This window comes from Thermobia domestica, chromosome 10 (genome assembly GCF_964235325.1).
Source record: "Thermobia domestica chromosome 10, izTheDome1.hap1.1, whole genome shotgun sequence".
Classification (NCBI taxonomy): Eukaryota; Metazoa; Arthropoda; class Insecta; order Zygentoma; family Lepismatidae; genus Thermobia; species Thermobia domestica.
Genome location: NC_137463.1, coordinates 203,563,929 through 203,590,777, shown reverse-complemented (window position 1 = coordinate 203,590,777; position 26,849 = coordinate 203,563,929). Strand labels below are relative to the sequence as shown.

Below are 26,849 nucleotides of genomic sequence, written 5' to 3'. Positions count from 1 at the left end.
ACTTTCTAAAGAGAAATGGGTGGTTAGTTTTTAGAATAACAAATTTGTTCGAATATTTGGCTTATATTAAACGTATCGTAACGAATTTCTAATTAATATTTTTAGAGGGATGTGTGAAGATTTTGTGTCATATTAAGGATATTCTGCCTCAAATGTATTATAACGTGTGTCGAAAAGTCTTTTTGCAGTAGACATTTATATGTATTGTTACGAATGTAATGATGATGTAGGCAATACTGGAGCAGAGTTTAGTGAAGTGTCTATTAAGAACGTTGCGTATTACAATGTTAATAGTTGAATGACGAATGTTTAGGGTAGAACACATGTTTTGTAATAGCGACAAGTATACGGAATACGTGAAACAGTTATAACCAAAGATTTTCCTTGAATTTGATATTTTGTAAATAAATGTAATGTTTCAACAATGATTTTTGTTTTTTTTATCAACGGTTCCATTTCCGTAAAGAAACTTCTTTGGTTATGATTAAATTAGCGTCTGTTAGTCTCTTTAAGCAAACATGAAATAATTATTCAGTAAACAATTTGTGTCCTACTACGACACAGCATATACTAGAGTTCTGTATCAGGACTAATTGGGATCGGATAATCAAAATTCAGCTAATCGGAAAAAAGGACAAAAAAGTGTATTGTACGCTATATTGTACTAAAGTATTGTAGCAAAAGAAACACTGACCAAAGCTTAAAACACACTTTATTTTAAATTATAACTTGTAACGGTTTCGGATATCTAACATATCCTTCTTCAGACACTATCGAAAATAAATGAAAATACAGGATTATATATATGTCTGTATTTTCATTTATTTTTGATAGTGTCTGAAGAAGGATATGTTAGATATAAGAAACCGTTACAAGTTATAATTTAAAATAAAGTGTATTTTAAGCTTTGGTCAGTGTTTCTTTTCTTAAAATAATCAATCCAAAGCCATGGATAGTCTTACTATAAAGTATAGTACTGTAATACATACGTAATCTCACAAACCATACAAAATATACAGTGGTATATATATATATAACAACAATTAAAGGATAAGGGGAAAAAAGAAGGAATGTCACAAAACTGCATTTTCGAGAAAACTGCGATTTAATATTGAAAACCGCGTAAGAAGAATACGGTTAGTTACATCTTTTCCCCTTTTTACATGGACATTCCTTGTTTTTTCCCCTTACCCTTCATTGTTGTACGGTATGTAGGCAGATGACTGACAGGCTCTAGCTAGCCCGCATACTGCGCCGCTATTCGCTGTCCACATTGATGAATTATTATACAGTGCTTTCGGCAATTTCACCATTTTTTGCAACAAAATTTTTATTGTTTCTGAAATCGATCCGAATAATCGGCACTCTACTGTAATTTAATTGAGGATTTTTGTGCTACAGGAATGTGGTAAACGTACAGTTTGTGAGAAAAGCTGAATGAGATTAGAGAAATCAGTTCTAGATTCTTTCGAAGTCAATAAGTCTTCTATCACAGGAAACCAATATGAGTGCCGCTATTTCACATGTTACAGTGAGGCATAGGCTTAGGTTATGCCCGTAGAAGGCACAATTTATCTATAAATTCGGCCAAATGTTAATTTAAAGCGCGTTAGCTAATGGGAATGTTCAATAAGGTACTGATAGACAACAGCCCAGAATATGTAATAATTGTTTTTTCTCCGATGAAGCATACTATCAGGGTGTATCAATTCCTGTCGGGATATATCAATTCCGAAACAAAATATTACTGTATACTTGAGAATCCAATATGCCACGCTGTGCAACTTGACATTCACTTCGGAAAAACTTTATGAAAACATGGTATATAATTTTTGTTTATTTGCTGGAATTAATGTCCCTTTTCAGCAGTGAGACCATATAAGACACCAACCTACAGTGTAAGGTAGAACTCAAACCACCGTAATAGTTCTAATTTTAATGCTCTCCGTCAGGAATTGAAGTGAGGAGTATGTATATCAAAAGGTGCACGCACTAACCGTTAGATAAGCGTGGACGACTACTGTATGTTATACAATGTAATATATTTTAATGTGTTATATAATCTAAAATTATTTTTTATGTCAGTAACTTCGGTGAATAGAACTCTTTTAAGATTATTTGGTTAATTTTTCAACTTTCTACCCAGCTGCGGCGAAATATATAAGGGCAATAGTTTTCAATTCTTTGTATGTAAGTTTGTAAATTTATTTATTCTTGTATAGAATGTAAATAACTTTTAAAAATTAAGGATAAGACAAATGATTTTAATAAGTGTTTACTTTAATGAAAGGTTTATTATATATATAACAAGAAAAGTGAATAAATAATTTCAGAAAAAAAGACTTATTTCAGTGCCACTCATGCTAGGCTTTGCAACTACATATAACTTAAATAAAATTGAAATCTGACCAAATCACACATCTGTGCTAATCTGTATTTTTGCAATATGTCGTTGCCTTTATCAGAAAGGAAAACATTATGAAAATAAAACTAACGTTACCACTTATATATACGAGAGCTATTCAGAAAGTCATGTTTTACGGGGTGTCGCTAAGAACGGGGCGAGCACCATCATTTTGTGCAGGGACTTCCACCTGTCCAGTGCGTATCCAGCTGTGGACTTGGGAAAGTCGTGTTGCTTCTGCTTTGTTCATAATAGATTATTAACATGAGTTCTCTGATTGAAAATCATGTCTATTGTGAAGTGAGATCGGTCATACGATTTTTGTTGGGGAAAAGCACTAAACTGATTGACATTCATCGACAACGGTGTGAAGTTTAAGATGTGATGAGTGAAAGTGAAATGAGCCATTGGTACCTCATGTTTAAAGATGGTCGCACAAATGTTCACAATGAAGACCTAAGTGGGGGACTGAGATTTGTGCCAAGGAACTGGTCGCAAAACGACAGGATTCGTGAAAATCACCGTTTTACGATAACAGCTCTCGTTTGAGTTTCTTCAAATTTCACGGAGCTTCTTGCATGAAGTTGTACCTCTAAAGTTAGGCTACCATAAGTTTTGTACAAGATAAGTTCCGAAAATTTCTGACAAAGAAACATAAAACTCAGCGGATGGCAGTCAATTCCTTGAGGCCTATGACAAAGACGGCGATTCCTTTATTGATTGTATCGTTACTGGGGACGAAACTTGGGCACGTTAATTGTGAAGAAAGAAAAGAAAAAAAGGCCATAAAGTGGGGATAATAAGTTAAAAAAAAAATGCTTGTGATGCAAACTCTCGAAAAAAAAAAATGATTATTGTGTTTTGGTATAGAAAAGATGTACTGCTAGTCTACTTTTTGGAACTTGGTGTAACAATTACCGCTGAAACATATTGTGAAACATTGCAGAAGTTGCGAAAAAGAATTCAAAACAAACCCAGAGGAAAACTGAGTGCAGAAATACTCATGACAATGCACGCCTGCGTACGACCAAACGGACTCAACTTTTACAGGCCTTTTATTGGGAGGTTTTTGATCATTTACCATATAGTCTGGATATCGCACCAGGTGACTATCACTTGTTTCCCCAGATAAAGACCAGGCTAGCAACGCAGGTTTTTATTACGATGCTTATCTTCATGCTGGCGTGCAGGAATAGTTGAAGTCACAAGCAGCGACTTTTTATGAGAACAGACTTTGTCAGCTTGTTCATCGCTACAAGTGTCTAAAATTTATGGCGAATGTCGAAAAGTAGTGTAAAAGTGTCACTTCAAAATTTTGTATGATAAACAAAGTCTACTTTTATTGTCTTCTTTTCATTCTAAAACGTGAGTTACTTTCTGCATACTTCTTGTATATTTCAGAAAATGATTCTAAAGCGTGAAAGTTTGAACCTAATTAAAAGTTGAGGTTTGCCCAATTAAAAATATAGAACTGTAAAAATGAGAGGAAGAATCTTATTAGTAGTTAGTAGTCGCTGCCCTTCCACCTTACATTGTAGTTTCATAATGACTCCTGATAAAGACAGGATATATTGTTGAAACTGCAACACAGATTAATAATAATAAGTGTGATGTTTGATCTTTTATTTATTTATTTATTTATTTATTTGTTTGTTTAGAGAAGTCTATATTATAAAATTGAAAGTGACTCCTGTTTGTGACTCTTAATCTCTTGAACCACCCGACCGATAAAATTTTTTACGTAGATGCGGTCCTGTACTGGGAGTGTTTTTTCCTATTCACTTTGATGATAGAAGTTAGGGGAATAACAATAAATAAAGATTAATAACCCCAACCGATCTCGATCAAATTTTCAACATAGATGAGGTTCGGACCAGGGAGGACTTTTCATTTTATTTTGACGGCACAACGTAGGGGAGGGGGAGATATATGTAAAAAAAAAAATAATAAAATAAATAAATAAATAAATAAAAATGACTGTCTTCGTGATTTCATCACTCTTAGAACCACCCGACCAATCTCAATCAAATTTTCAACAAAGATGAGGTTCGCACCTAGGGTGTTTTTTTTATCATATCATTTTGACGGAAAAACTTCGGGGATGGGAAGGCAAGGGGAAGATATATAAAAATAAATAAAACGTAATAACTCTTGAACCACCCAACTGATCTCGATCAAATTTTCAGCATAGATGAGGTTCGGGCCTGTGAAGATTTTTATTATTTTACTTTGACGGTGCAACTTAGGGTAGGGGGAGGAGGAATATATATATATATATAATGCAATGACCAATATTAGTGTCGAATCTATAGTTTTTGGGGTTCCTGAGATGAACAGTGATACTTCCGATCCCGTTTACATCGAAATTCGGTGCCGCAACTTGGGGCAGGGAGAGAGGGAAATACATAAAACTGATCAAGAATGACCCATATTAGTGTCTAATCCATAGTTTTCAGGGTCCCTGAGATGCACGGTGACAATTCTGATGCCGTGCCCCGCAACATGAAGGAGGGAGAGTAGGAGATATATATATAAATATGATCGAAAATGACCGATATTAGTGTCTAATCCAGAGTTTTTGGAGTCGCTGAGATGAACAGTGACACTTCCGATCCCGTTTAAAATCAAATTCAGCCCCACAACTTGGGGGAGTGATATATATAAATAAATTATCGAAAATGACCGATATTAAAGTCGAACCCATAATTTTCGTTGTCGTTGAGGTGACCAGTAATCTCTCCGATGCCGTTTAAATCGATGCCACTAAAAATAAAAACAGCATATTTCATGGATACCAAACATATGAGATACGGAGTTGTGCATTTTAACGAAACGAAGCGGATAATCGATGCTAGTACTAGCATATTTTCTGATTTTTCAAAATACGGCACGAAAGAAAGCAAACATTTTACAACGTAACCATTGTGTACTTACAAAATCCTATAATTGAAAATTACATTGTTTTTCAGGAAGTCCTTTGTTGAATACTATAACTAAGATGAATGTGACCTTACGCTCGCTTTGGTGACATACTTTTGACAAAGAGGAACTTCTTTGGAAATAATGGCTATATTAGGATATAATATTGTGTTAGTACTAAAAGGATATTTTGTAAAAATTTAATACACATTGATTTTTTTGCGCTATTTCGACAAATGCGGAGATTCATTTTAAGTTGAACGAGCAGCTTTGAAGGAAATGCATTAAAAAAAAGAAGTCAGCGTGTATTCGTAGAAAACATTCATAGTATGAATTACGTAAATATAGAAGGTATTTGTAGTGAGTATTTTCTTGTTTGTTTATTTTAAGATAGTTTATAGCAATTGTTCTGTATATGAGTAATAATTTATATTTTATTACAGGGTCAAATAGAAAATAATTCTTTACCTGTGGAAGTATGGTATGAAGAAATTATTAATGGAGGTGCATTAGACCCTATTATTACACATTGGAAGACATTAAATAAGAAATTGGTAGATAAAGGATATGCGCGCCCAATTAGGTATTTTTACGATCGAATATTTTACACATCAAAATTATAATGTTATATTTTAATAAAAGTAATTTAATTTAGAGTTTAAATTTATTGTAATCTGTTTTATTCTTTTTATTTCAGGAATATAATGTTCATTCTTAGTGAGAAAAAAACTAGGTCACCTTTTAGCAATGAAAATTTCCTCATGACCTTATTTTCCGTTTTTTCTTTCTTTTAATTGAATCCGTTTGAATGAAACACCCTCTACAGCCACTAATCTCTTTATATAAAAGAAGAATTTCTGAGTGAATGACTGACTGGCTGATTAACGCCAGGCCAGACCGCTTATTTTAGAAACTTCCAATTTGTACAGTACATAGGATTTGTAACTAAGGTACCACTAAGGAAGGATTTTTTGAAATTCGATGAGGAAGGGAAGGGGGAATAGGAGTGGCAGTAATTATACTAAAATGTTCATATCTCTAAATCTCTGAAGGTTAGAGACATTAAATTTGGTATATGGACTTCTCATTTTCAAATAGTAATTTATATACAGGACCGGGTCCAGGATTTTCTGTGGGGGGGGGGGAGGGTGCACCAATAACTATCAGTACATTTGAATGAAATTTATTATTTTTTTTTTTTAATGCATTTAGGCATCTGTGATGTGTATGAGGAACAGACTTAAACTATTGTGTTTAGCAAAACCGCTTTCTTTTAAGCCCGAAACGGAAATATGACATGAAATTTTAGGAAAGTATTGCTATTTCCATTGCCAGTTTCTCACTTTAGATAGTGTATATTCAGAAAGGAGGTGGGTGCACGTGCTCCGGTGCACCCCCCTAAATCCGGTCATATATATATATATATATATATTATCTAGAAGGAAGAAAATGACATGAGGAGGGAAAAAGTTATGAGGATTACAGTTATTATAATAAGATGGACTTATATTGGAATCTCTTAAGGTTACACACATAAAATGCGGTATTTGGGTTTATCGTTGAAAGTAACAGAACACATTTTTCATCATTTCATAATATTTGATCTAGAAAAGAAAAGAGGGTGGGTAGGAAAAGAGGCGAGGATTACAATTAAGAGTCCGTAACTCGGAATCTCTTAAGCTTAGAAATGTAAAATTTGATATTTAGACTTCTGATTTAAAATAATAAGACACGTGTTTCACCATTTATTACTGTTTGACCTAGAAGGGAAAAAGGTAGCGTGGGTAGGAAAAAGGTGAGATTACAGTTAGTATAATAAGATTGCCATATCTTTGAATCTTTTAACGTTCGGAACATGAAGTTTAGTATTTGGGCGTTTTAAAGTATATATATAATTTTGTTCTAGGAGAAAACGAAAGATGAGGAAAGAAAGAGAGGGGTACAAGTTGTAATGTTTAGAATGAGATGTCCATATCTCAAAATCCCTTAAGGTTAGAGACATGAAATTTAGTGCTCGAACCGTTCATTTAGAATAATTAAATACATATGTAATTGTTTTTTTGATATTTACCCTAGAAGAGAAGAGAAGAGGGATAAGAAAAAGGGGTGGGGTTGCAGTTATTTATTTATTTCTATTTGAACACAACAAAAGTACACCTAATAATATCGTTCAATTAAGTCCTGTAACATTACTGTTATACAATTAGCATACATTATACAAGTTATACATATATTATACGTGTTATACATTATTTGTATTTGATAAGTACTCCGCTGTATGGGAATCGAATATATATCGATATTTGATTTTGCCAAAATTGCATTGTTATCTAAAGTACACATTTTTCTAACAGACGATATATCTAATGCATGTGTGCATTGTTTCATTAGATGAAAAGTTACTAGACGAGAACGGGTTTCATTATTGGAAAAGTAGATTTCTGATAGCAGGTTTTGTGATTCATTGTAACTATGTTTCAACTTATGTAGAAAGCACAAATGTGTTAGTTCCAGTTTCAAGTAACTTTATTGTGTAGTGTTGTAAGAGGCTTGTGTGTTTTTCATATCTTGGATAGATGCCTGATTCATTATAGGGTACAAATTGTACAAATTTTGATTGTATTACTTCAAGTTTACGTGTGAATCGATTTTAGTATTGGGATTCCAAATTATTGCGGCATATGTATACTAATTTAGAGCATACATAAGCAGAATAAAGTATTTTAAGAACATTAGGATTTCTGAATTCATTTCCGAGCCTCATTACAAGTCCGAGATTTCTATACTTTTCACTTATTATTCGCTTAATATGAAGGTCAAATGAAAGATTGACTCCAAGATCGCGGACATGATCAACTCTCTTTAATTGAGTATTATCGGTTTGATATTGAGTAAGTGTTTCTAATGTACTTGTTTCTAATTTACTTGTTTCTAATGTACTTGTTTCTAATGTAAGTGTTTCTAATACGTTGCACTTTTTAACATTTAACAATAGGTGGTTGATTTTTGACCATTCGTGAAGTATGCTAATATCAGTCTGTAATGCGACATCATCTCTTTCAGAAATGTTGTCGATAAATTTTTAAGTGATCTGCATACAATAATTTATGTGATCGTATTATGCTAGGTAAATAATTTAGGTATAATAACGTCAGAGGTCGCAGGTTCGAACCCTGCGGAAGACCAGAGTATTCTGTGTATGGCTCAGATAAAGTGCCCTTGTAACGTACGCGTTCGAGAAGATAGGATGGTACGAATCCACGTAACTTATATGTATAGTCGAACATAATGAGTTTACTTAGCAGTATATCGTGATTGATAACATAAAGAGCCTTGCTAAAGTATGTATACAATACATCTACTTGATTCTTATCGATTTCTGTAGCTAGATAATGAGTAAATTCAACGAGGTTTGTTACTGTTAACTTTCTTTTGGTAAGAAGCTATATTGTTCGGGGAAAATAACCGAACGTACATGGGAATATATTTGTTTCTGTATAAGAGTTTCGAACACTAGCTTGTACAGAAATGATAGAAATCGGTCGATGATTTTTACGTCGACTGTACCAGTCACCATGGGTATTGGGCAGACATCTGCAAGTTCCCGCTAACGCTTTATTGAATATAGCTTGCAATGGATATTTAAGTCTTTCATTACAAGCTTGTCTGGTCTAAAGAAAGTTCTAGACTTAAGCTGTTTTATAGCATTATTATAACAAGACGTCTATATCTCGGAATCCTTAAAGTTAGAAATGTGAAATTTGGTGTTTGGGCTTATAATTAAATACGTGTTTCAGTGTTTTTAGATGCTTGACCTAGAATGGAAGGAAAAGGGGTGCTCTCGTAAGATTCCCCTGCCAGAAGTTTGAATTTTGTGCAAGACTTCAAGTTTAGGCAAATGCGATATGAAAAGTGTAGAAGGAAGCACGCAAAATATAGTCCACACTACACATAGGGTATTTTCTAGTCTATAGATATAAAATGAATGTAGCGATGTTTGTTCGCGAACTTCTTCTAGACCACTGCATCGATTTTATGATTTTTGGTACACAAGTAGACCATGGCCTAACTTAGTGGTTTTTTTTTTTAATCATATTTTTGATTAAAATGTGTACTATAAAAAGGAACAGAGGTTCAAAATTAATGCGAGAAATTTAGTATTTTACGATCGTTTACGTAACTCCAGTGAAAATTGAATTGTCGTCAGTTTTTTTTTTTTTTTTTTTTTTTTTTTTTTTTTTTTTTTTTGAACGAACAAAAAGGTATACAAAGATATATATATTAACTGTATACCTTTCGGGTCTTCCTCTGGAGACACGAATTGCACTATGTTGCAACGTCGCAGATACAGAACATTAGAGAAGATCTACGAATCTGTCAAATTGTTACATCGATTCTTTCCAGATGGGACTTAAAGTCGATATAACTAGCATAACAATCGATGTAAATGCTTGATGGATTCGTAGACCAATGCTAATTGTTCCAAGTTAATTTGCGACGTCGCTACGCAGTAAAATTTTGACTCCCTATAGCGGTTGAAGGAGGCCCTGGAGGGTATGCTGTTATATAGGATTTTCGCTTAATTTGACGTGAAGAAAGCGCCCTGTTCATATATATACACACAAAAATTTACCATAAACCTTATTCTTCCTAGGAGAAGTACGGGGATTTTGCTAGGATTAAATTACATATGTACAGTATATCTTGATCACATTCATAGACTTGCGAATTTCAGCAGAGACGCCACCTATCGGACTCGGAACATATTACCTTGAATATAAGGTAAAATAACTTTTTTGCAGAAAAGGAAAAGGGAAAGCTAGAACTAAGAAAAGGAACAGTTAGCCTTTTATTGACACTTCTTTAGAAAAAAAGAGACCACATGGTTTATATAGGACCTTATCCAGGACAAGAAAGCATGTTAAGTTTAACAATAAACTCAACTTATGGCTGCTTTCCTATTTATTATTTTAGTTCGAAAAATTCTGTAATATCAATCATATACGCATTATGGTGCTTGTTTGACATTGATACAATTCTTAAGTAAAGTAGTACTTCCACTCGTCATTTTTTAAAATATAATTACTTCAGTTTTAACACTACTAAAAAAGAGTGATACTAATTACTTGTAATTTACATTTGCAGGGATAAAAAACGTAAGAAACTAAAGGAGAGTTCAGTTCAAAAATTAACTGAGCAGTTCTCAAATATAAACCTTAATCATAAAGATATTGAATTGAGAATACCGGCAATTAAGAACGAGGTAAATACTAGAAGAATGAGGAACGGTATTTGGTAAAGTAATTTACACACAGAAGTCATATTAAATTGTGTTGAGCTTACCTTTTTACGTCAGAGACTTAACATTTGTAAGGAATTACATTTGTTATTAGGATGACTTATTTCGTAACTAGGTTGATAATTTCTTTAATCTATATTCCATGACCTGATGTTAGTCATTTTGTGTAAATATATAGAAAGTAAGCTTTATAAGGGAGACAAGCTCGAAGTTATAGTAGTAAATAATTTATAATCTGTTGAATTCATGTCATTATGAGAACATATTTTATAAATTCTATTGATTATGATTCCATTGATGGTAAACACATTTACTGTTAGAGTTGTTTCGTGGCTTGATCGGAGTTCTTATGTTCGCATAAATTGAACTTGGGATCAAATGCACCGAGGGCATGTGTCTATCCTTCAGAAAATCGGAGCAGACAATCTGTTCATTGCATATAACAGTTAGAGATATTTATGGAAATCGTGGACTTTGAATAGAAATGAACACAGTATTGTGTAATATAACAAGGCAGTCTTATATGTAAAGTGCTACTCAAAGTTGAATTTTGGTTTACTTGGAATTCAACCAGCATGATCGAGAACTTCCAAGCTTGCACATTATATGGTACCTTAAGTAAGTATCGCAGTGCTGTGATTCTTGGCAGAGGTGGTATTCCATGGTACTGAGTTTGGGAGACAGTTGAGGCTTAATGTTACAACGAAGGCTTTTTGGGAAAGCAATAGTAAATAAATAAATAAATAAATAAAAAGGTCAAAAATTGCCTTGTTTCTTATCTCCTTTCTCATAACCAGAGAAATACTAACTTTGGAAAAGCCTTTTCTTTCCCCACAAGCTGTACAACTAGAACTGTGCATCCCGCACGTATTTCCTATGTGAGCAGTCCAACTTGTCGTGAATATCTCTACTTATTCATCGATCTGTAACTATTGTGAAGTTTCACATTGTATTAATAGTAATAATAATAATAGAGGTGTTAGTAAGAGCAAAATTTAATAAAAGTTAAAATTGCACTTACATATTATACACCACATACAAAATATTAAAATATTATTATAGTCACATAAAAATACGCAGAATAATAAACCTTATTATAATATGCTAACACGCTCAGGAATTTTAACTATCATTTTATTACATACAATTATGATTCCTGAAAATCCTTTGTATTTCCTAGCTTTTCAGCTTTCTCCTAGAATCTCAATCGCGGAGGATAAAACATCAGGAAAATAAAAGGAATGGACCCACTGGGATAGAGCAGTGCAAAGAACACATTGTCTTAGCTGGTAATCATACGTCGAATGGTGGAGCAGCATACTGGGAAATGGCGGGATCAATTTGTGTGTTCTTTCGTTCAGGGTTGCCAGCTCATGTTGATATTTTTATTTTTGTGCCAATATTGTATGTACAGTGAAACCTCTATAAAGCGGACACCTTCCGTAACGGACATATTTTGTAATCCCCAAACGCTGCAATAGGAAAAAACATATTGGCAAACCTCTCTAAAGCGGACACTCTCTAGTACGGACACGGACAGTCTTTTCTGTCTTTTATAGGTATTATTTACCTCCGTATTACGGACACTTTCTCTAGAAACAAGTTATAAAGTATAGTAAAAATTAATTTTTTCATATATGTGTCACCAAGGAAGCAATATGACATTTAGCTTCCTCAACTGTCTGCTCAGCAACCCAGATGAAGCGTCACTGTTTAGCAACACACTCATGTCCTTTGCATGCATCCCACTCCCACCCAAGCTATTTTAGACAGAAAAATGATTGACAGTTGCCTGACGTTTGGAATGACATGTTATGCTACTGTCCCTCTGGAATCTCTGACCAAGCAGAAGACAAGTTTGGTATTTTATGCCCGCGGGTATGCATATTGTCTCAAAAAAGACACTTGTGGACTGCAATTAACCCACAAATTAAAGCGACATACTGAAAACGTAGTTAAGTAGTGATAAGTGTAAAGTGCAGAGAAATATAGCATCTCATTTCAATGTTGTGCCTCGAACATACAGTATTGGATGGCGGAGGATAATGCAGGTACAGTAACATTTTGGTAGTATTCGTAAATACAAGATTCATACAAAAATATTTTATTTTCTAATTACATTTCACCTTGATTACTAATTTACGTAAGAAAATATTGAAACCTCTTTAAGGCGGGCACCTCTCTATAGCGGACAATTTTTGATTCCCCACGATTGTCCGCTTTAGAGAGGTTTCACTGTATTTTGTAATTACTGTTTTACATTCCGTGCTTAATCAACCCCTATCTATGTTGAACTTCGGATTTTTTATTTTAGGAAAATAAACATATTTCCAAAAGCAAGTCGTTCTATTTCATTATTTTTGGTCCAAATACTGGAATCAGCAATATTGTGTTGTGTTCCTTTTAGATGTTGCGAAAGGCCTTAAACCGGATGTTCTGCTTTAGCATAATACAGTATTGTTTGATTCAAGAATTTTATTTGGAGCCAAAAAATTAAATAGAAAGATTTGTGTTTATTGATCTTATGTTTGTGTTTGTGAAAATGTGTATTTTCGTAAAAGTCCAAAGCTTAACATAGCTAAAGGTTGGCGAAGCAAGGAATGTGAGATAATAATTAAAAAGTATATACGATATTGGTAGAAAAACAAAAGTATCAACATGAACTGGCAATCTTCCCTTCCTGAATAAAAGGAGAGATAAATTGAGCTTGTCATTTCACAATGAGCTGTTCCATGATTTGACGTATCTCTAGCAGCTAAGACAAGCGGTTCTTCGCACTGCTCTGCCCCGGTGAATCCATTCCTTTTATGTTAATAATGTTTTCTTTAGTTCCTCTCCCTTTTTTATCTCCGAAATCCAGGAAGTATGAGATTTTCAGGAATCACAATTGCATGAAGAAAAAAAAAAAAAAAAACCGTATTTTTGATTTAATACAATATCGATTTTGCTGGTTTGCTCTTTTCGAAAAATTGTAAGAAAAGACTGCAGGTAGAAAACAGTACAGATGACATTGGTAATGATCCTCGGCTAAAGCTTAATAGGTCAAATCATAATTTTGATATGATCTGAAAAACAGTTGGCAATTGCAAATTTGCAAGTCACTGTTTCATTTCTGAGTAAAAGTGGTTATATTGAGGTTTGAGCATAGATATACTTGTTGACTCACAGTCTTATCGTCTATTTACAAAAAAATAACACATGACAAGAAACAGTGTTATTAAATGCTGTTACTATCGCATTTGCATAAGTATTATTAAGTGTTGTTAGGGCGCATTTGGTCGTGGTGGCACAGATAGCACAAGATGCTCTTATTTTTAGAAAATAAAGACAATTTATAGCACAGATACATATATATATATTTGAATAAGAAAATTACATGAATATCGTAGTACTATAGATAACATTGTTAAGACTGTATAGGTGAGCAGAGGAAAAGGAAAACAGAGATATTTATCATATAACGTCACTCAGCTGATATCCATGTCCTTCAGGCACTTTATTACAACATACACATAGATTATTTTTAAACATTTCGATACATTTCTTGCTCTACCCCACATGTTGCACTTAGTTTTTGCCTGAATGTCCATTGTTGAGCTGCTTCATCTGGATGCGAGTTGTCCCTAACAACTTCCATTTATATAGGTTCCCTGGCCAGCCTCGACGTTTCTATCAGCCGGAAGGAAGGTCTGGAAAAAATTCCAGAGATCTTCCAAGAGATGGCTTGGTGTAATGGCTTTGCTTGCCACACTATGTTAATACGACAAAGGTATTTGTTGATATTTCTGGAGTGAATGTTAAGAAATGAGAATAGTGGTTTTTAACAAAGAAATTTTAATAAGACAGACTCAAAGGAACATCAACGTTTTTCTCTACAATTGGAATATACTGATAAAAATATGTAATATATATATATATATATATATATATATTTTTTTTTTTTTTTTTTCGAAAAAACACGTATAATGAAGGTGCCAAAAGGTCATTCAAACATAGTGTCTGTTTTACCGATATTAACACTCGGATGCTTCAGTGAGTACAGTTTTAACTTCTATTATTAATATGCGTCTTATTACGTCATTAAGTAAGATAAAGATTTGTAAAAATAATTCGAAAATGCTGCAATTTTTCCGGGCTGAAAATTTGTTTTATCTTTCTTTCCATGTAGGAAGAGAAGCAATCTACGTTAGAAGGAACGTCGGAAAACGTAGAAAATAAAATGGAAGGATCTAAGACTGAAGATGAACCTCTGTCTTCTGCTGCGGAAAGAATTGTACCAAATGATTGGATTCCAGCAAAACCTTTAACGAAGAGAAGTTTTAAAGCTAAACCAACTTACGTGGATTACGATTGTTACATATATCTTCATGATCTGGAAGAAGGTAAATATTTATATTTTGTTTTATGTAACTTTCAACCGATAAATTCGTGCATTTTGTGTATTCTCATGTATATTTATGTAGAAAATATGTTCAAATAAAATAAAGTAGAGTATGCGCATATAAGAACAAGTAATAGTATCAGGTATACGTCACTTGAAGGAGTTTGGTTTGTATGATGTGATGTTTTCCCAATATTGAAACCGAAAGTGGTAGTAAATTTGTAGCACTTGCGGTTTTAGTAATGAGATTATAGTGAAAATGAAATATGTTCTTGGGATGCTTTATTGATTGCAGAAAACCGCTTCTCGCTATCTATTATAGTTTTTTACTCTATAGCAATTAACATTAAAGCGGAATTGGTTGATTTCTACCACTTCTGGTTTTACCAAAGAAATTATAATGGAAATGGAATATATTTTTGGGACGTTCAGTTGATTGCAGAAAACAGCTTCTCGCTATCTATTACTGTTTTTACTCTAAAGGGATCAACGTTAAAATCGGAAGTGGTTGATTTCTACTACTTCTGGTTTGGATATCGCCACCATCAGTGAAATCGATTCCTAATTTTTGGCCATCTACATCCTGGCCAAAATTAATAGTGATCCATGAAGTAGTACTTGAGATTTTTCATTTTCCAAACAAACACACAAACAAAGTAAATACAGGGTGGGTACAAAGTCGCTTTCTCCAAATCTGAAGTAGTAAATAAAAAGAAAGCTAGGTGACTTGAAAATCTTTATTGTACTTACAAATGTTATTTAAACTCTCCCACCATGTTCAATGCACAAGATACATCTCTTCAGCACAGATTTGCAAATATCATGACACAACCGAGAATTGGTATCCAATCTCTCGAATGATTATTTAAATAGCTATAGAGCTTTTGGGGTGGAGCAATATTTGGAAATAGGATTGCTCGATAAAAGAGATAAAGGATTTTCCTTATACTTGGGGTGTTCAGAAATGATTGGCACTGCAATTAATTTGTTTTCACAGGAACCATTTATTGATCAAACGATTACAGTTTATTTTAGAGGTATTCCCCGGCAATGTCTGTTCACCTTTGCCACCGTTCTGGAAGCTTCCTGATTTGTGTAGCAAACCATTCTTTGGGGGTATCTCTCTGCCACTGGTGGACAAATGCGTGGAGTTCATCATTTGTGTTGAACTTTCTACCTGTCATGCCCTCTTTCATTGTGTCCAATAAAGCATAGTCGCTAGGAGCCAGATCCGGCGAATATGGAGGATGCGGCAGTACACTAAACCCTAGTTCATGCACTGTGGCAATTGTCTGGCACCTGACATGTGGCCGTGCATTGTCCTGTTGAAGAAGAACGCCACGGCCCCATTTTCCTTGTCGGCGTTGTTGGATGTGTCGGCGGAGTCTATGCAGTGAACTGCAGTACCTCTCACTGTCAATGAACGTATTGGTAGGGAGCCATTCCACCAGCAATAGCCCTTCCTGATCCCAGAAAACGGTCGCCATTTGTTTCCGCACGAATAGTCCCATCCGTGCCTTCTTGGGACAGGACTTCCAGTATACCTCCATTCCATGGACTAGCGTTTCTTTTCTGGGGTCTCGTAGAGGAACCAAGTTTCGTCGATGGGGACCAGACGCTCAAAAAACTCGGTCGGATTTTCACTGTACTGTTGCATCAACTGCTGGCAAATCTCCACACGCATTTGTTTCTGTGTAACGGTGAGGTCATGAGGCACCCATTGTGCACACACCTTGTGCAGCTTCAAATCATCATGAATGATAGTGTAGAGAGAATCTCGTGATAGACCGGTTTCTTTCTCTAGTTCATCAAACGTGATTCTCCTGTGATCCATTATCAAATCATTCACTCGCGCGGCATTGCATGGTGTCCGTGCAGTTGCAGGACGCCCAGTGCTTTTGTTTTTTGCAGCACTGTCTTTGCCTTCTTTGAATTCGGATACCCAACGAAACACGGATCTGCGACTTGGTGCTGTGTCCCCACACACGGCTAATAATCTGTTGTGGATGTCTGAAGTATTCACTCCTTCCCTCCAGAGAAACCACACTGTCCACCGTTGCCCATGTGTGTCTGCTTCCATGCTGTCTTTTCGCTGTCCACCAGCGTCCTGGCAAGTTGGAACAACTGCTGCTACGATGTGCTACCTACGGAAAGAAACAAAACCATTTAGAGGGGTTTGATAGTACTATGGTCTATCTTAATGTATACATCAACAAACATTTCAAACTGCTACTTGGCACCAGTTGTAGGGGGGAGTGCCAATCATTATTGAACGAACTAAATAACATATGCAGGACGTCGTCAGTGGATTGAAAATGTATATTGTTAAACTGAAAGCAGTGTGGAAACATGTTCATCTTAGAAACTATTCTTTAGTATTTCGCGCATGGGTAATCATTATAGGAGAAAATAAATGGCTGTTCAGTTATATCAATACTAGCAGAAGTGTCCGTTCTGTTGCACGGGAAGAATAACGGAACAGATAACTGTGTGTGTCGCATGTTGGCAATAAATTTGATTTTTTTTTTTTTTTTATTTTGCTGGAACAGATCCTGTATTTATTTTATGTGCTATATATATGTATAATAAAAATTAAATAAAATAGAAACTATTACGTTTCATATTGTATCTATTATTGTTCTTCTAATGGTGACACGAGTATTCCTTACAGTGATGCCGATATTTATAGCACTGAAACACACTTTACTTATAAAAATACGTACTTTTATTTATTTTTTGCACAAAATTGATGCTGATATTTCAAGTCGTTTCGCAACCGTTTAATAAAAATTTTGCGGTAAAGAGCACAAAAATGTATGTGTTTTTCTTCTGTGTGTTTTATGTGTGTTTTTGAACAGATAAAATTGTAAAAGGTCGCATGTGAAGGAAACAAATATTCGAAATATTTGGTGGGAACTATTTACATCTGTTTTCCTCCAGCTGTTTACTTGATCGTGGAATGAACTCAAGACCGATTCGCCTAAGTTGTTGTACAACAAGTTTAATTGTTGGATCATAGCACTATTAGGTATCTTCTAAGTACAGGGTATCCCGCTCGAAAGTAGCCCCAGAAATCGTTGTGTGAAAAAAAGGCAGGTGAAGGGGAAATGAAAGAAAATTTGTACATGTCATACGTATGTATGAGAAATGAAATGAAATCACAAGAGGTGCTGGAAATGTCTTCTTCGAGCTTCTGTGCACATTTTACACGGCGTTGCAAGTTTGTGAATATGGGTGCCAGAAGCTCGCGTGTCGTTTAGATGGTAGGTGTCAACCACCAAACGTTCCAGAACATATATTAATGAAACCACTATTACAATAGTGTTTCATAATAAACACGCGCTCTTCAACAGAATAGCGAATCGTTGTTAGCGACACATCTTCAGTACGACGTGATAGAAGGAAGCACCACTTATTGGACTTTACTGAAACATGAGGGCGCCAACAACAGCGACTCGCGACTGATCCCACCCCCTCTTCCTCAGCGGCCATGGAGTACAGTTTTGCCGGCTCAGTTTTTTTCACGAAATACATTACATGCTCTCAAAATTTCATCACAACTGGTCAAATATTTACGCAATGGCTTGATTTTTGTCAGTGTTACCTTCGAGTGGAACACCAGTTATAATGTTCATTTGAGATGCTTTTTTTTGGGCTTGCTGGTTTGACGCCAGATACCATTAATGCATAAAGAACAAAAGTCCAAGTATAATGATAATAACTTTAATGAGGTAAAAACTATTGTCTGAGAAAATGGATAGTCAAGTACCTTAACATTGCAAAGAAGAATTCTAATATTTTGTACATATCAGTATGAAGAGAAGAAAAATTATTGTAGGAGAGGAAAATTATAATCATTTCAGGTTTTTGATATATTTATGTACAGATAATAATTTCAGCATAAAAATGTACAGGAAATTCATTGGGTGTTTGTACTCCTATGATTGTTGATATTATGTCGCAACTCATAAAATTCCTGGATTTTCGTTATAATATTTTCGAATTCAAAACTAGGTAATATTCCATATTTTTCAGGTGTAACTGTAGAACGTTATAACTCTTGTCTTTTATGTTTGAAAATTATGTACATAGTGATGAAATAAGAGAATCCAATTATGGAAAGTGGCCTTGCGTGCGTAGTCGCTAACGCTTTCGCCTTCGGTGCGAGCAGGCCTGGGTTCGATTCCGCGTGGGGGCACACTGTCGAAAAAGTGTAAAACGCTTTTTCAGGCCAGCCACCCTGAATGAGGTTTTCCTTATTCACAGTAGGCAAATGCCAGGGTGGTACCAAACTTATAGGTCCCAGGTTGCTTCCTTTCTTCCCCAATCCTTTCTTCCTTCCCTTTCCTCAGATAATGTGCTCGCCGAGAGACGTCATCCCTCAAACGTGACGGGCTAAATGGCAAACCCAGATATCTAAATCCCTAAAATCCCAAATATGGAATGTAAATAGCCAAATGATAATAATCAACTTCTGGACATATGGGTTGGTAATTTGCTCTGTGAGTTCGCCAAATTATTTGCCGTTCAATAGTTACACCAACATTGGCTCTAGGAGCCACTATTTAATTGGTTTGATTAGCTTTTTAAACTGTTGCTTTACCTCTTGTTTTTGCTTGAAGAAAATTTCAACGAGCTCTTTCAGATAGTTCCTTACTACTGCATTAATATCTATGAAGACACTTTGAAGTATATGCGTATCTTATTGCAGAGTTCCACTGTACACTACCCCAATCTCCAAACCACCAATAAAGGCAGTTATTGTTACAGCACAACAAATTAGTAGGTATACTCCTTGTTCTGCAATTTCCAGTTGAAAATAATTGTTTAAGAGCCTGAGTAATCACGACAGTTTCCAGCAAAAGCCCAAATTTTTGTATTTTGATGACTACTTAGTATCAGATAACGTAGGTAGTTTTAGAACAGAGGGTGGAAATAAAGAAACAGAAAATATTAGAGGATCAAATTTGCCTGGAATAGAAACTTAATTCATATTATTGCTTCATTTAAATTCTGGGTAACGTCCTTTCACTTCTTTTGGGGTAAGACTTTTTTTCAGTGTAAGTAAAAGCAATAGATATTTTTGTGATAAAAAATAGAATAGGTACAAACTCTGCGAAATTTATAAAGAATTAAAAACATAGATACTTAATTCGTATAGTATTAACACAGCTTGTAAACTTGGGACGAGTGTAGGAAAGTAGTTATCTAACTATTAGAGCAATTTTACAAAGGCTGCACATCGTAGTGGTGTGTACAAGAAAATGTATATTGGTAATACAAAAGGAAATGCAGAAAGAGAATATAATCAGGGGTTTCAATACACACACACACACGAAACAGTCTACCGTTGTAGGCATCGTCAGTCACAAGACATTTTCCATGATTAGAGTTAACAGCTGGAGAAATGCTACTGTAAGCAATTTTCACAATTGTTCATTTTCATTATTGTGTGCTTGTAATCATACATTTTATTCTTTTCACCGTATCTTTCTTTAGAAAAAGGATTGAGTAACGTCCTTGTTTTCACCGTTCACTTACGGAAGTAATTAAAATTTTGCACATAACATAGTGTTTCTGAAAGTACGCTAATATATTTTATTCCTATAATCAACAGAGTCACAAACACTGGAAATGATAGCAGAAAAACTTGAATCCAAGTTCGTTAATTCATCTCCAGAACCAGATTATACTTGGTCTTCCGGACAGATTTGCATTGCTCAGTATCATTACGACAAAAAGTGGTATCGGGCAAAAGTACTCAAGGTAAGTAATATTCATTTTAACTAGTTTTGTTTTTTCCGTGTTATATTTCATCTTCTTTCTCTCCTCAATCATAGGTTGGTGGCCAACATTGGAATTTTAAAACTTTTCTCTCCGTTGGGAGAGCTGTTTTATACTTAGAGAAGGTCTCTTCTTCGTAACTGCATCTAGATATTCTATTCTTGGTGTTCCTCTGCCTGTTTTCCCTTCTGCCTTTTCCTCTATTACGGTGATCCAGTCGGAGTGCCGAATACGATGGTCAAGCATACTGTTTCTTCTTTTCCTATTATCTTCATTATCTGTCGTCCTTCATTAGCTTCCTGTAGTACGTCTTCATTCTTTGTCCTTTCGGTCCATTATATGCGCAGCATTCTGCACCAACACCACATTTCAAATGCTTCTAGCTTGGATATTTCATCTTTTCTTAATGTGCACGTCTTTGATCTGTAAAGGCCACGCTCCATACCTGTCTTAATAAATCGTTTTCGAACGTTCAATGACACTTTTCTTGATGTTAGCAGTCCTCTTTTCCTATTGAGTGCTCGTTTAGTCTGTGCTATTCTTGAAATTACGTCTTTTTCACTTCTTCCGTCCGAGGATATTAGACTTTCTAAATAGGGAAACGTCTTAATGCCTTCGATTTTCTCTCCATCGAGCCATACGTTTACCCTTCCTGTCTTGCTCTTGTGCACTTTATCATTTTGATTTTCTCCTCATTTATCTTCTTTTTTCATTCTATATTTTATCAGTATATTTTGAAGAAATAGGATGGTAATGGATTACGATGAAATAGCATTTAAGTAAATGTTAATTGAGTTGATATTTTTGTCTTGAGTCCCATACTGCCTAGCAAAGTAATGGAGGATATATGAAAGACTGGTATGTAATTCTGATACCCTTGGCTCGTCTCCGAAGTATGTGAATACGTGAGTGTTATATTCAAAGGAACTTTTTAGCTTATTTTCGTAGAAACTAGGGAGGACCACTTTACTAGTAGTGCAGGGTAGGATGGCCAGTTTCTTTCCTCTATAGTTTTGAGCTCATCATTTTTCATTCCTTTTCTGACAGTAAACAATAGATAAATGTACGAATGCAGTATCTCAAGAAACAGATATTTGCTGTGTTGATCCTTCACTATGGCCGCATCAAGTACTCATAATATTTATCAGATCGCTGTGTTCGAGTTCGGTGGTGAATAACTCGAAAGAGTCTGGACATTATCAGGTCATATAGTATTATTGAAGATTACTCGAGTTATACTGGAACTGTGCATTGTCCCTTGGGGAATAAACCCTGGCAGTAAGAAATTTTAGAGATGTTGCTTCACTGCAGGTAGAAGTTTAAGTTGAGCAATGTACTGCCCAGTGATCGTTTGCCTATTTGGTACAGGATCAACCTTAAAGGATTTCGAGGAGACCTGATGAAACCTATTGAATAGAGGAGAAAGAAGAGTGTTTTTATTGCTTGGATTGTTTTTTTATTTATTTATTTATTTATTTTTTTGTAGTTGAAGAGGGAAATATAAATTTCATCCATTGTGATAGCAGAATGAAAGCATTGTACATTGGTTGCATTGTCAGAAGAATACTAGTAATTCTGATGCAAGAATTGTTCTTCCAGCTGTCGAGGGACCAACATAAACTGACCATGGCCAACTGCAAGTGTTGTCTCACAATGTCGACAGTGCAGTGAGTGAATCCTGTAAGATTACGTATATTTTCAGTAATTCACCTTATGTCCTCCCTGACCAGAGCCTCAAAGGAGTACTGATGTCTGCGGAGGTGGACCAACTTGGGCATCTAGAACTTGGTAAATCAGTTGATTACCGTCTGCTAGTAAATTCATAATCCCATTGTCGACAGCGGTACTTTCCCCATAAACATTCAACCGGCAATATATACGAGTATTTAAAGCTTCTTGCAATGTGAATACAAAATCTTCGTCACGCTAAGTTGCTGCTCTACAGGAAAATCCATCATTCCAGGACAGTGTCAAAGCAACTTCCCTTCAGATTTGGTACACACATATCCTAAAATCTGAAGTTAATTTATACTTACTTACATTCGTTTTTAAATTAGAACTAGCTGAACTTGCGCTGTCTACTCAACGCATCGTTCTGTTATGACCATGAATCTCCTTCCCACTGTGCATGTCTCCTTACTCACACAAGTAAAGGATAGGAGACTCACAAAGGAAGTGAATTGCTATGTATAGATGTTGAAGTGAGTTTGTAGCAAATTTGTAACACGATATCAAGTGGAAATATTGTTTCTAATAAATCTATATCCGTCCGAGTACGCCTCATTGCGTACCTTGAGACCTTTGAAGTTGCCAGAATGCAATAGGTTTTGCAATTCAGCTTTAAGGAAAACGCCTGCAATGTCCGTAAACCCGCCATATGTAACTTCTCTGCTGGTTGCCTAACACCGTAGTTTCGGCCTGCAGCTATGTTAATCTTATGGGCTCAAAACGGTCCGTAAAATGTTGAATAGAACAATAACGACATGGTTGTTGAAAATTTGAATGAGAACTGGACAATCTACACAAAATTTGAAATCTACCAGTGAAAACGGTACATTTCTAGCACTTGTGGTTTTCGAGGTCTCATTGGCGAAAAGATTGCGGACAAACATATGAACCTAGCATTTTAATATATAGATAAAACAGTACGCACCTCATAGGATCTAAGAAGTAGAACATTATTAACACTTTCCCTTCGATATAGTTTTCAATTGTATTTCCATTTTCACTATTCCAGTGACTTAACCAAGGTCAGCACAACACATAAGTGATAAATGTCAGTCACAAGATAAATTGAATTTAGAGACAGAATCCGTACAACTAAAATTTTAATACGATAAATGAAATGTTAAATGTAATGTCTAACGATTGTGTTGCGTGGGCGTGGTAAATGAAAATAAATTATGGACAAAGAATTGGTGGAATGAAGAATGAAGAGAGAGGCTCAAGAGGGGGAATTTCAACACTATCACTGATACGATGTTGTTTGTCAGCAAACTCATATAACCTGGGATGAATTCCTGAGTATTTCTCTACCACTGAGTCACTACGCTTTCTTAATCCACTGAGCCTGTAACATTTAATAATTCTAGAAACTCTAACCCTTGGAGTATGCGAGCGAAAATCAGTCACATACAATTTCGGCGATAAATTCTCGCCATTGTCTTTCTAGTAGATATAATGTTTGATTGGCAAAGAATTTTTTTTAGCTGTCCTTATAACCTGAATTGTCTTTCTCCTAGTATCTAGATATGAACCAAATAAGCGTCAACAGATTATTCTTCTGTGCACTAAACACACTAAATCGTCTCGCATCACTTTACTGTTGAATGACTTTACTACCGTTTGTAAAACTACAACAGTTGAACTTTATGGCTGATACTTTATTTAGAAAAAAATATCAATGCATCAAAGAATATCAGCTGTTGAGTAAGTTATTATTTTCCCATATTGAAAAATATTAAAAGTTCTTTTCCCTCTTATTTCAAGATGATGGAGCGATTTAGTGCTTTCAGTGTACAGATGAATTATCTGTCGACGTTACTTGCTTCAATTCTTAGATGTTAGTTGGTAACAAAGAAAACTCTGATTACTAAGAAATAAATACTACGGGCCCCTTTCTTAATTTTTTTTTTTCCGATTTCTCAATCTAAATCTTATGGTTTATTTATTACTGAAAAATTTTTTGTGAAATACGAACAAAATTATAAGGCTTTTTCGAAAAATTCATCCGAAGAAAACTGAACCCCGAAAGTAAACTATTCCTTGCGGATATTTGAATGAGAAATCATTTACTTGCCCTTTTATTAATAAAATATACATATATTTATGAAATATGAACAAAACCATTACAGATATTTCTAAACAAAAAACTCGTCCGAAAAGAATTCACACCGAAGAGTAGACTATTCCTTATGGATTTTTCCTAGAAAAACCTAGAACTTATGATAGGACTGTTAGTGATACATTGATTTATAAAATATAAACAGAATCGTTAGAGCAGTTTTTCCGAAGATCACAAACTTCGATTTTCACTCTCCTGTAAACTATTCATACTATTGATAAGAGGAAGAAAATTCAAAATAAAAATAAAAAAATGTTTAAAATTCGTTCTGAATACGTTGAACTGTATGACCTCTAGGCGAATGTATATAAATCGGGACGAACAAACGGACGGATAAATAAACACTTTCACATCCAAATATCTCCTTTTTTTTTTTTTTTTCTCGTCATGTACGGACCATGAAAGGTGTAAATCTGGTGAAGTCTCTAATTTGTTTATTTCCACGATTTTTCTCCTATGGTCACTCGAAACTAAAAATACGATAAAATAAAATAACATATAAAAGAATCGGACGCACAGAGGGTATCGGAAAACTTTACTGCTGTTTATTTTAGTATAAAAAGTAATGGGATGTAGCAGCATACTTCCCGAAATTGTGAATGATTCATTTCAGCGGTCACAACCACAGTGCAGTAGCACGATTTATTACTAAAGTAGTAGATTTGTAGCTCGTGTTCAACAGTAGCAGCGATTAAATCTAAAACTCAATATTACCCATTCTCTTATCTTCTATAGTTTTTTTTTCTTTCTTTCTTTCATTCTTTTATTCACTTTGAAAAACATATCTTCCCTGTTCCTTCTCACTGAATTGTCACTCATTTTCACGTGCTATTCCCTAGATCAGTGGGGAAAATGGGGTCCGCGACGCCTAAAAATTGAAAAGTACTGTAATAAAATGGGACTCTCAGCTGTTATGCAAGAAGTATTTTTAAGATTAAGAAACTGCACCTGTTGGCAGTACGAGTGCAAAAAGATAACTATTCATCATTTCCATTGCTCAAGGATTTCATTAATTCTTCAGATAAAAAACTCTGCTGAAATGCACAAAACACTTGTAGGACACTTGAAAACATTATCTGCAAGTTTTCGAGAATGTTCCACAACCAGGTAATGGTTGGATTAAAAATCCTTTCACTAGTGTAGAAGTCCATGACATACCAAGGTATGAATCTCTCTAGCACAGCTATTGGAACTATCGTGCGACACTTCGTGGAATACGTTTTCAAAGAAAAAAAAATGAACTTTGTAGCTTTTGGTTGCGTGTGCTGTTAAGATTAAGAGTTATCTAAAAGGCATTGCAACGCTTGATGCCTTTCCCTACCATTTACTTATGTGAGCAGATCTTTTCTTTTCCTTGCAGTATTAAAAACCTTAAAACGAAATCGTCTTAAGATTGGAATTGGACCTAAGATTGATGGTGACAAAACTTATTCCAGGTTTCAATACAGTTATGGAAAAGCACAAAGAATTTCATTCCTCATATTAGTGACCGCACATTTGGGAACACTGTTTATAAGCAAATTCCCTTAAAAAAAAATTGCCTTGAAAGTTACTGCATTTTTAATTGAAATTTCATTCATTAGGAAACAATCATGTATCTTTACAATAAATTACTTATTGCGTTATTGTTTCTTGTCAGTGGTAATTCTAATTAGTATATTTTTTAATACCATGTGAAATTTCAGATAGCATTGCAAGGGGGTCCGCGTTATCAAAAAGATTGAGAACCACTGCACTAGATATTTACCTAGACACACACAGAATATCTCAACTTCAGTCAGAATTCTCATGTTTTGGTACTTTTGTATCCTTCGTGACGTGGTCTTCTCAAAATTATGCATGTTTTGCAGCATTCTGCTTATTACGATTTCCGTACTTCTACTCGTTACATTTTATCTGTTGTGGTATTGAGGAGTTACCAAGAAATTTGTGTAAAAATTTCGGTAAAAAGACATATTCTCCCAATATATCACTCATTCGTACTTGTTTTCTGCATTTCTTCATCTCTTATTTTCTTAGAGATTAGAATGCATTTAAAATAAAACATCTTTGACAAGTATCTAAATTGTATCTTTCCATTATTATACCTCATAATGACGCATTGTGGTGGTCGGGAAAGGGCAAGGAAAATTGTGTATTAGATAAGGTTGTATTTTTCCAAGTCGTGGCAACTCCACAAAATGTCACGGTTTTGAATTTGTTGTTGAGCGTATGGAAG

General features: G+C 34.9%; 1 protein-coding gene across 2 annotated transcripts in view; it reads left to right on the top strand.

The window, feature by feature from the left end:
• LOC145662937 (tudor domain-containing protein 1-like) overlaps positions 1-26,849 on the top strand; it is a 125,397-nt gene that overhangs the window by 29,246 nt on the left and 69,302 nt on the right. For both annotated transcript variants that reach the window (XM_081728964.1, XM_081728965.1), the window contains 4 exons: positions 5,767-5,906; positions 10,469-10,586; positions 14,791-15,004; positions 20,621-20,769. In XM_081728964.1, the coding sequence (XP_081585090.1) occupies positions 5,767-5,906; positions 10,469-10,586; positions 14,791-15,004; positions 20,621-20,769 (621 nt within the window). The remainder of the gene's footprint in view (positions 1-5,766; positions 5,907-10,468; positions 10,587-14,790; positions 15,005-20,620; positions 20,770-26,849) is intronic.